At 30.9% G+C, this 11,938-nt stretch overlaps 1 protein-coding gene across 1 annotated transcript; it reads right to left on the reverse strand.

The window, feature by feature from the left end:
- Positions 1-3,029: 3,029 nt before the first annotated feature.
- Positions 3,030-11,723, reverse strand: LOC149487231 (xanthine dehydrogenase/oxidase-like). The gene is made up of 9 exons (XM_089697502.1): positions 11,433-11,723; positions 11,072-11,359; positions 10,379-10,878; positions 9,801-9,984; positions 9,372-9,570; positions 8,391-9,154; positions 7,456-7,648; positions 5,541-5,651; positions 3,030-3,100 (listed from the first exon to the last, which is right to left on the reverse strand). The coding sequence occupies exons 1-9, from the start codon at positions 11,718-11,720 to the stop codon at positions 3,030-3,032; spliced, it is 2,598 nt and encodes an 865-aa protein (XP_089553628.1). The 5' UTR covers positions 11,721-11,723.
- Between the last annotated feature and the right edge of the window lie 215 nt (positions 11,724-11,938).

Below are 11,938 nucleotides of genomic sequence, written 5' to 3' on the forward strand. Positions count from 1 at the left end.
TTCTCAATTAAGTCTGAATATACCTAACAATTTACATACCACGTCATTTTTTTCAAGTATTATAACGTATATTCGCCTTTTTCTAGTGGAAATTAATAAGATTAACAAAAACGCTAAGACTAGTTGTGAAAAAAGTCTTGACGGAGTTAAAAAGTTAAAATTTTCATAATTAAGAAGTGAAAATTTGGTGTTACTCTACTAGAAAGAGAAAGAAACTAATAGCACAGACTAATAATAATATACTACGTATACTAATAGATATTAAAATTTTGCAATGTGTTAAAGTATGTGTGAGTGTAAAGACTTCGTATTTCTACCAAAAATCTATTTGTAAAATGTTCATATATCGATTTTTTGATTATTAAAAAAAGAAGTTTATATCTGTAAGTTTATAAGCAAATTTAATCGAAAAAAATGTAAATTAATATAACAAAAAAAAAATGCATGCGACTTGAATTCTTCGTAATGGATCAAACTGCAATTAGTTAATTAACATTTTAAAACTATCTATTTAAACGTAAACTGTCAAATACGGGCAATTAGAAAACGTTTTTAAAATGGTAGTTTTATACATTATTCGACGAATAAGTTTTATCCAAGTATTGAAAAATCGGCCCTTAATGTTGGAAATTTTGGTGGTTTAGTTGAATCTAGTTTCACTAGAGTATATTGGATGTAGAGATCCTAGAGTCAAAAGTTTTTTTTTTATATGTATTTCGTATTAAAGTATAAAATTTTTTTACAGAAAAATCAACCCGTAAAGATATAAACAAGGAAATATATTGTATAAATAAACAGACATAATATTCCTATGACTAATACGATATAATTTACCTATAATATTATGTATCTAGTGGTCTTTCTATCCAAGGGGTTACCTACTATTAAAGTTCTTAAATTTGCTATCATTGGTATGAAATTCTGAATAAATAGAGTATGTATTTTTGTGGAGTAGAAATACATTCACAATAATTTTTATTATTAAAAATATCTGACCTAAATATCTTTTTACATTTTGGGTTTGATTTATGTTCGCAATCCTTTACTAGTTTGAGATTTTATTAAAATGTTACAAAACTTATTATTATAATAAATATTTTTTTAATAATTAATGTAATACATACGTATCAGACCTATACCGTATAGTCAAGCGGCTGTCAGAATACTCGGGAAATATTGCAATGGTAAGAACCAAAGGGCGTGGTCCAGAGTACAGTCGGTAGCACAAGTTTGTTAAGTGATAGGTTATTAAAAAATATATTTATGGGAGTTGAAAAGACATGGCTTTTGTTATTAGGATCTATAATGTAAAGTTTGTGGAAATATTTCAATAATCAAGAATTAGAATGTATTAACATATTAAATATTTCAAAAAATAAATGTTTATTTATTAACACTATATTTTTATTATAATCCTGCTACAAAGCTATGACTGCTTATTTATAAAATTATTTCAATAGTTTATTTCATGACTGTACAGGTAGCGCCTTCGTATTGAGTGTTTTAAAGGTGCCAATTTTCTCAATCGGGTTATAAAATATATTATTTTGCAATAAACGTAGAATAGAGCACTAAAAATAGCAAATTGAAATAAATAAATTGTAAAAAAAATAGACTTACTTAGTTGAATATATTTTAAGTTTCTAAGTGCCGATTTTTCAATGCTTGGATAAAACTTATTCGTCGAATAATGTATAAAACTACCATTTTAAAAACGTATTCTAATTGCCCGTATTTGACAGTTTACGTGACATTTTAATAAAAAAAAATTTGTAAAAAAAAAATATTATCGTGTAATAATTTATTGGACGGATAAGTTTTATCCAAGCATTGAAAAATCGGCCCTAAATTAGATAAAATATTTTTTCATTTTATTAAACTTTAAATTGAACTAAATAGAAGAAAATAATAAGTATCTCACTTAGAAATAAATTTATTTAAATTTTTAAGTAAAATTTTGAATTATTGAATATTATAAGTAGAAATATTTTGTGTTTTATCAAAACTTTACGGAACTCTACTAATAATAAATAGGTAAGAAATCTTTTATAACTTAAGTACAAGTGTCAATGTATGAGGCGTGTTTGAATTTAAAAGTAGGCTGGTTTTCCAATACTGTTTGAAGTTGCCTTGTAATTTAGTTTTTATGTTTTTGTAATAAAATTACACGTTCTGTTTGAACAAATAGGTATGTTGGATTTGTGGCAATTTAATTTTTTTAAAGGTACTAGTAATTGTACGTTTTAGCAAAATATAAGGATATTTTCATATAAGGCATTTCGAATCTGCATTTTTATGCAATTACTACTTATAGCGTTATACAGCATTGATGGGAAATTAATACATATATATATGTAAAAATGTTAGTAAACTTTTTCGTAAAAATGTATCGAAAGATTCCTGAGTGTTCGTTCAAACATAAAAGCAAATTATTTCGAGTTTTGAGGTCAATAAAAAAAAAACAATAAAAATAATACCTTAGTTATATACCTATGTGCGTTTTTTTTTTCAGTAATTATATTAAATTCAAAGCGATCCCTTGGCATTTAGATATAATAATAGGTTGAAACTTTATTATAAAATAAATAAAACTCGTAATATATATTTAATCACACTCCTTTATTAAAACGAATTCTAAACTTTTAATTATAGCTTACAGAATTATAAGTGGTAGGTATATTTTAAACATATTTATAAAGAAATTGGATCATCTACTATTACTACTGCTCTTTTACATACTAATAAATAGGAAAAAAGCTTTATATAACATAAAAAATGTTCAAAAATATTATGTATAAGCATAAAAGTGAAGTCAAATGCCCCTAGTGGGGCAAGGGGCAGATGCATTATACATCTGTTTAACTGATCAATTTTCTTTAGGGACAAGTAGGTGATCAGCCTTCTGTGTCCTGACTCCTGCCATACTGAGGCATTTTTTTCTTCGTCTCCGCCGGGAATCGAATCGTCTCCTCGGTTCTACGCTCACGCGTCAACCACTGTACCAAGGAGGGGGTCAATGTATAAGCATGTTATTTTAATTTAAAATGTTCCAGCTTATGACCAACAGCCATATACAGGTTTTCGATAGTACACGGATATTCTGAAAAGAAATAATATATGTATTAGAGAGATTTTTCATTGTTATTCACCTAATTTAATCTAATTCATACCAGCCAAACCAATAAGTCTATCTAATTATTTGTGACTTCTTGGTAACAAAAGAAAATATATTTATCGTGCGAACTGTTAAACGTATTGAAAGATTTAAATTCTACTACTTCTCCATTTACTAAGCATTGTTCTTTAAATTTTATTCACTAATGTAGTTATTGGACAGCTTAAAATTGTATGAAATAGCTCTTACTCGGAAAACCATTAAAAGTGTAAAATATTTTTCGTAATCGATCGAGTTATTGAGTTGTTACTAAAAAAAATCCTACAACACCCACCTAACCTTTACTAAAATTGCGATTGAAGTAGGAAAACTTAAAATATAATATGAATTATCCCTTATATTTAATACCTTATTGATATAATTTAGTAAATTGTTAGACTGGATGTAGGAAGCTGCCCTCAGTCTTCTAACCCCAAGGCCTATACCATATTGTTTAGCGTATTGTTTGAAATATATTCAGATTTCAAAGACAATAATTGTGTTAAGTTCAGGGAAACCGAGCTTTGTCGTTTAGTTTCAAAGCTAACAGTCGCTATTGTTCAATTAGAGGCCAGTTGAGACTGACGTGACGAAAATATATACCTAGTTTTGAGTTCGTCTTGAAATAAAACAGAGATTCAAATGTTTGGTAAGTTTATGATGGTGAATGATGTATTTTTAAAACAGGTCTCATGAACAATATTAGCTAATAACTAGAGGAAAAATGTTCAAAACAGAAGGGATGCTATTGTTAATTTATCCGCAGCTTCGCGCAGTCAAATAAAAATCCGCATAGTTCCCGTTCCCGTGGGATTTCCGGGATTGCGTCATTTTCCCGGGATAAAAAGTAGTCTATGTCCTTTCTCGGGTATCAAAATACCTCCATACTAAATTTCATAAAAATTGGTTCAGTAGTTTAGGCGTGATTGAGTAACAGACAGACAGACAGAGTTACTTTCGCATTTATAATATTAGTATGGATGGCAATCAAAAAAAAAATCTCTCCACTTTACAATGTTTCTGCAGGCATTTATAAAGCGGGTTTTAAATCGGTAAAAAATGTCATCCTATATTAATAAAAGAAAAGCAATGGTGGCTCTTTGGTGAGGAGATCCAACTTCAAATCGATTATTCGTTTAAACGATTTTTATTGAATTAGGGTAAAAGTGGGATAGATGCCGCACCGGGATAGATGCCTCACTTCCAAAAAAGCTCACTTCCCAGAGTCGTGACTACGAATTAATGATTTAAATAGGAGCTCCTATCACCCCGCACCTCGGGTACGCATGAGCTGTTGTTTGGTGAAGACGTGTTTCGCTAGTGCGTGTTATAATATCCGCGGCGAACTTCATGAACACGTTAAAATTTAAAAAGGTTGATATTTGCCTTTGCATAACTTTATAAGTATTAATAAATTTCACTATATTTCTTATTATGTCTATACACTGGTTCATTAATTACAAATCTAAGTGAAAATAGTGGCTCTTTTGTTTTTATTTAATAAAAAAAATACTGGGGCAGCTATCCTTATCAAAAAGTATAGTTGCCCCATTTTTTTCGAGGGATAGATGCCCTTAGGGGCCTCTAAGGGCATCTATCCCTCAATACATATGTACATGTTATTATCGATAATCACAGGTACTGTTTATATTTTTACCTGATTGCGTCTGAGGTTTTCTATATGTTAGCCGATTTTACTCGTTTAATTTGGTTTTTTTGTGTATACTTACTTATTAATGATCTGCCCTTATACTGATTGTAGGAGAACCACGCCACGAAAATACAAAAGAAAAGAAGGAGTGCGAGCGCAAGTATATTCTTGGACAACAGAACAACTGTGTTAACATGACATTTGCTGGTTTATCATATAAATTTTATTAGATTTCGCGTTTATAGAGTATGTAAGGCATCTATCCCACTCTGCAGGTATCTATCCTCCTTAGTATTTTCATGGTGGGGCAACTATCCAACTAGGTAGGCATCTATCCTCAAAAAAGGTGTTCTACAAAAATGTTTATTATACATTATCTATAAATGATAGGATAAAAAATATATATAGTAATTCAAAACAGATAATTAACCTAGCTATATTCATACAAAGTGTTCGTATAAGATTCATGTTATTAAAATTATGAGGCTATTTCAAAAAGTAGGGCATCTATCCCACTTTTACCCTAATGTTATGTATGTTAACATCGCCACTGCTCAAACGGTGAAGGGAAACATCATGAGGAAACCGACATGTCGAAGAATCAAAAGTTTGACGACACGCACTTGGCCAGCGTGGTATGGCCTGTACCCTCATAGGAGGCCCGTGTCCAAGTAGTGGGAACGTAAATGAACTGATGATGATGGTGATGATGACGATGATATCGTCAATACATACCAATATCCACCCATTGCTCTTCATAGCCTGCATCAAGACGCGCGGCTGATATGGCGTCTCGGAAAGCATGGGTGATCACTGCAGCTAAGCATAGGGCTGGTTCTCCGGTTGCTGGTGAAAGTATACAAAAACATATCTATACTATATACTATATACTATAATAAAATAATAATATTATAAAGAGGAAAGGTTTGTATGTATATATGTATGTATGGTTTTAACGCATAAACTACTGGACCGATTTTGATGAAATTTGGCACAGTAATCTTTAGACCCTGAGAAAGAACATAGGCTACCTTTTATTGCGAAATATGTACCACGGGTGAAGCCGGGGCGGACCGCTAGTTAGCTATAAAGGTATTAAGATTTATTATACTAAAAAAAGGGAAATATTTTAATGAGATATTACGATTTTGTTATTCTCCATTTTTCATGTGAACAAGTTTAGATAATTAACATTAAAAATAACCACCGATTAATTTGGATTTCAGATGAAAACACTGGAATCTTTGCATTTGAAAATACATCTTATCTTCTTCGTTATATTTTCATAATAAATATGACTTTAATGTATGCAAATTTAACACAAATTTACACTAAAACACTTTAAACTCAGGTCATTAGCCTTGATATTCGACGTACAGTTTAGCAAAGATTTAAAAACTATCATGCATGCACTTAACAACATAATTTTGTACTATACTTATAATTTACTAAAAAAAACACGTTCGGCATTTATTATTATTCGGCATTTATTATTATTCGGTATTTATTATTATTCGGCATTTATTACAACGGGTCACCATGAAATTTGACTTTGTTTGCAAAGCATTAAATTTCGTAGTTTAGGTCGTAATTAGACGGAAAAAAAATATATGGCATGAAAAACTTTGCTTTTGTGCTTAGAAGACTGATTGAAGGAAATTTTTAAAAATCTCGGATTTTAATTTTTGATTGAAAATAAAACTATTGAAATAAAAATGTTTATTATTTTTATTGAGTTTTACTATCAAATTAGCTTACAGAAAAGTGGAAAATAACTTAAAAGTGCACACTTTTACTTTTTCTTTTATGTTCATAGCTACTTTCTCTCAATAAACCCCAAATATAGTCGCCTATCATGTTTTCATTGTATTGGCCTTGATAGCGTTGTTCAAAATTGATGATGTCCTGATGGAAACGTTCTCCTTGCTCTTCGGAATAGGCTCCCATATTGTTTTTAAATTTATCCAAATGAGCATGCAGCATATGTACTTTTAATGACATCCTGCAGCCCATGGCCTTAAAATTTGTAATTGGAATTTGCCTTACCTTCCAAACACCTTTTACAATGTCTACAAGCAATATGTGGAGCCCATGGCTTATCTTGATTCCGTACAGGACAGTCAAAATATGCTTCATAGGCTTCACAGAGAACGTGAGATGTCTTTAGTTCATATTTCACGTCTCGAACTTTAATAAATTGACCACATATAAAACAAAATGCATCAGCATCGTATTTGCACTTTCGTGACGACATTTTAAGTTATTCTGGGCTTGTAAATAATACCTGATGGTTGTTTATCACTCGGGTGCCATCTAGCGGCACAGTGTAAACGTTAATATCCCACTCTCACCGCGCGGTCTTTTTAAAAATATTAAAATCAATTAAAATTTATGAAAAAATTGAAAAATTAGTATAATTATTATAACTATCACAAAAGCAAACTTTATACCGAAAAAAGGTATTTTCTTTTCGTTTTTGTGCATAACTAACTGGAAAATAATAGTATAAACTTTAGGACAAAGAACGAAAATTTTTTTGTTGAATCGTGTTATTTATTTAGGTATTTTAATAAGAAATAAGCTAAAATCAGATACATGAAGCATAATTAATAATACCACGCAAAACCAATTTTTTTCCATATTTTCTTACCTTTAGATTGCAAAACACCACAGGAATTCGTCGAATTTCTTCTAAAATACACCCTAAAATCAGCTGGTATATCCTTAATACCAGGGGGCTTATAATTCCAAGTGCGAGTCGTCAGAAGTTCACCCGTATTCTTGTCATAGATTAATTTCTCCGATGTCCAATAACCCAATCCCATTACAAACGCCCCTTCAATCTGTACGAAATAATTGATTTCATCATATTTTTAAGAAACTCTCTTACATTTTAATAAAGCCTTTTTATTAACTATGACTCTTTTTGTTTAATTTTTTTAAGATTTAAAAAAAAAAATTCAACTAGAGTCTTGCTATCTTAATGATTGAATTTTAGTAATGCTTTCCTTTTTATGTATTTACTAGCTTCCGCCCGCGACTCCGTCCGCGCGGATGTCGGTCTTCGCGTGGATGGTTTATTTCTCCATTAACTCTGACGATGACATCTTATTAATATCTATTGGACCCAAATACGGCTAGGCCTATAATAATACGCAACGTGTGTTCGCGGTTCTACAGAACAACCTCTATGGATAAAACTGAAAAATTAAGATAATTTTTTTTCTACGTATTTTTCCAGGATAAAAAGTATCCTATTTTAAGCCCAGGATAATATGGTATAATTATACCAAGTTTCATCGAAATCGAACCGTTAGTTTTCACGTGATGTCTTCACATGCAGACAGACAGACAGACAGACAGACAGACAGACAAAAATTTTTTTAATCACATATTTGGGTTTGATATCGATCCAGTAACACCCCCTGCTATTTATTTTTTCAATATTTTTAATGTACAGAATTGACCCTTCTACAGATTTATTTAATGTATAGATTACATAATCAATTGCCTTTTAATAAAAATAAGATTAAATTCACAAATAATACATTTTCTACCAAACATTATTGAATACAATATACTCACTTGAGCTACATCTATTTCAGGGCTCAAACTTCTTCCAGTATCTTCAAGAAGATCGACTCTCTTTACTTCATGGTTTCCAGTCAAGCAATCGACTTCTACTTCTAACGCTACTACTCCATAAATATCATAAGGTTTAACAGGCTCATTAGTAGAATACATATAAGAGGCTTGTAAGTAAATTCCTGAAGCATGTGCTTTTTGTATTAGTTCCTTCCATTCTGGTTTATCTAATTCATCCCTAATAGGTTTTAATCTTTCTAGAAGTATCTCACAAGCTTTCATAGTAGCATATGCTACACATTCGCTACCAACACTTGCTCCAGTCGCCATACAATTAGGAGAAGTAAAACTATTACTAGGTTTTATAGAAATTTTATCTAGATCAATTCCAAGAACATAAGCACATACTTGAGCCACTTTAGTATTAACCCCTTGACCCATTTCAATAGCACCGTGTGTTACAGAAACTGTACCATCAGCATGGTAAATCGAAACTAAGGCATTATATGGACCTATGTAAAATAATTCATAAGTCATTGGCATTATTTTTAAGCCACGCTTCCTCCATCTGTTTTCTTTATTAAATTGCTGTACAATTAACTCTCTGTTTTGAAAATCAGCGTCTATTTTCAATTGATTTATTAATTCTGGTAATGGGTCTTCTTTTTTCATGTTGATTACACGAACTTCGATAGGATCTTTTTTTAATGTGTAAGCAATTTTCTCCATTATATATTCACATATTGCAATACCTTCCATTGAACCTAAAATTTAATTCATGTAGCATTAATAAAGTGACGTTTTTAAGTAACTTACTTATTTTAAACAACTTATCAAAATTCTTAACGAAGAGTTATTCGATTTTTAGATATTTTTATTAGATTAGGTAAATATTTTATTGTAACTTCAGCAGTTACTACAACATTCAACTTTAGTCATTATATAAGTTATATATATTAATATTAATATTAATATTTTTACCTGGTGCCCTACACCAAGTCGTGGAAGGCGTATCCGTATGAACAGTATAAGTTTCAAACGTCCATCGCTTAGTGGTATAACAGTTGCCAATAATGTGTCCCAAAGTCAGACCAGCTATCACTTCATTCTCTGCACAGCCCAAATCTTGATAGTATTTCAGTTTTAAATACTGAATTTCCCCTTGCTTATTCACGCCAACCTGTATCAATGATTTCGTTTATTAGTTCTGCTAAAACTTATCAACTGATTTAAAAAAAAAGTTCTCAATTCGACTGTCTTTTTATTGGGTTTGGTACCTCAGAACTTTCGACTGGGTGAACCGATTTTGATGAATCTTTTTTTATTAGAATTAGCAGATGTCTCTCGTCTTCCATTTCTGTCAAAATGAAAGTTTTTGAAATGATAATTTTGTAGTATTAGTATAAATACCTCAAAGCTGCAGTACGTAGGCGCTCGTTTTCCAACAATCTTCATATTGTCTTGCAAAGACAGAACGAATCTGCATGTTTTGTTTAGTAAATGCGATACGATTGCAGCTGCACACGCGACCTGTAACGATCTTGTTATTTTGCCGCCGTAAGCTCCTCCTACTCTTTTGACGGTTACGTTCACTCTGGAAGGGATAACGTGAAATTATCGATATGGAAATGCTTTCACGTCTTTTTTTTCAGTTAAAAAATATAGTAAAATTATATATGCTCAAAATATGATAATTTTAAGACTTTATTTCATATTCCCTTTGTTTGCGCACTTGCTTTAAACGAAACTTAGACTAACACACAAATCATCAAGTGATGATTGAAAATTAAATACAATACTATAAATACTATAAAGTAAGCTATTATGAAATAGTGAGCTCATATAATTGCAATGTTTCTATAACAAGTATATAATATATAGTTACAACTTAAAATCTAATTCATGAGCAATATCAATTTATTAATGATTCAATATTCTGATCATTTAAACAATTTCATTAACTCTACTTCAAAAGTAATTAATCTTACCGATTTAGAGGTACATTTAAACAATTTGCCACAGCTATGCTAGTCGCATCCAACCACTGCGTCCCTGCATATACATCTAAACCATCCTCATTTGGCACTGTTACACAAGTTTGAGTCTCCATATAATAATGATACTGAGACCCCAAATTAATTTCGCCATAAATAACACATTGAACATCCTTTCCTATTTCTGTAGGTTCAATTATTTTAAATGTTTTCACTCTTTTCTCTCTTTCAGGTGATTTAAGAACATCTGCTATTGTTAAAAGTGGTTTATTGGTATTGATGGATTCATATTCAAATTTAACTAACTTCGCAGCACGAGTAGCAAGCTTTTGATTACATGCAACTATAATTCCAACTGGTTGTCCATGATATTTAACAGTTTTGGAACATAATATTTCTTCTTTGTCAGCTGTTAATGGAATAGCTGGAGGGGTGAATGTGTTCTCACCGGGAACATCTTTCGCTGAATAAAAAGCGGTTACACCAGGTAATTTCTAAAATATAATACCTACTTAAATTACTTAAGAAAACGAATAGTTAATTTAGTAGAGTCTATAATAATATTATATTTGAACAATATTGTTAGCTTTGGTTAAAGCGTATTGTTAAACTGTAAATATAGCAAATGCAAAAGGTGTTTTTTTTTTATGAAATATGTCATTTTTATTTAAAAATCGCAATACTTACCAAGGCTTCACTTGCATCACATTTCGTAATAATACTTCCAGCAGGTACATCAGCAGTTACAAACACACCAAATACTTCGTCATTTTGTTTCGGTAAATCATTTGCAAATAATGCTTCACCACTGCATTGTAATAAAGCTTCTAGTTTTGGTATAGGTTGGTTTAAAGGCCAAATGGTTTTATCAGTTTCGTACATTTGGGTTCCTTGTGATATAATTCTCTTTATCACTTCTGACCCAGATTTATATCTGGGGTTTAATTTATCATCTGGACATAGATGAAGGATTGCCTAAAATGATAAGTATTTTAATGTAAGTATCGCAAATGAGTTTTAATTATATCAAAAAAAATTTTCTAGTTACTTTATAAAACAAAGAAACAGCTAGTAATTTTCGATAAGTCTGCGAAGGTTCCGTTGGCGTCGTTTCTACAATCATTTCGTCAAATAAAGTTTTAAGTGCTCTTTGCAGGACTTCATCCGTGAATGGATCTTTTTCTTTTAAAATAGTTTCTGTCTGAATGGCGTGTGTGAATTGAGACGATATTCCACCAAAGACCATCGTTATATTTTCTAAAACTCGACTGTCCTTTTTAAATTTGAAGAAAAATCCAGCATTAACAGCTGCATGAGCATTTTGTGATCTGGGCATAATCTGAAATATTTTAAAAATTATTAATATATAAATGGAATTACCTCAAATCCGTAATAAAAATTATTTGCCTATAGAGTACCTTGTAAGTTTTTATGCAGCAAAAGCTTGGCAGAGGTGGTAGAATAACATTTAAAATTATTTTTTTCCTCATGTCATATTTCAAAAAGTCCTCTAAGCTCATTATTTTACTTTCATTCATACTAGCTGCTAAAATT

Source organism: Colias philodice, chromosome 7 (genome assembly GCF_061535455.1).
Source record: "Colias philodice isolate Cphi_HAF_F1 chromosome 7, ilColPhil1 Martin Lab GWU primary, whole genome shotgun sequence".
Classification (NCBI taxonomy): domain Eukaryota; kingdom Metazoa; phylum Arthropoda; class Insecta; order Lepidoptera; family Pieridae; genus Colias; species Colias philodice.

Excerpts from the sequence above, each read along its gene's own strand:
- LOC149487231 (XM_089697502.1), bottom strand. The coding sequence starts at position 11,720 with ATGCCCAGATCACAAAATGCTCATGCAGCTGTTAATGCTGGATTTTTC. Across the intron at positions 9,571-9,800 it reads CTACGTACTGCAGCTTTGAG|GTTGGCGTGAATAAGCAAGG; the intron begins GTATTTATACTA and ends TCATTGATACAG. Across the intron at positions 7,649-8,390 it reads CTGAAATAGATGTAGCTCAA|ATTGAAGGGGCGTTTGTAAT; the intron begins GTGAGTATATTG and ends TATTTCGTACAG.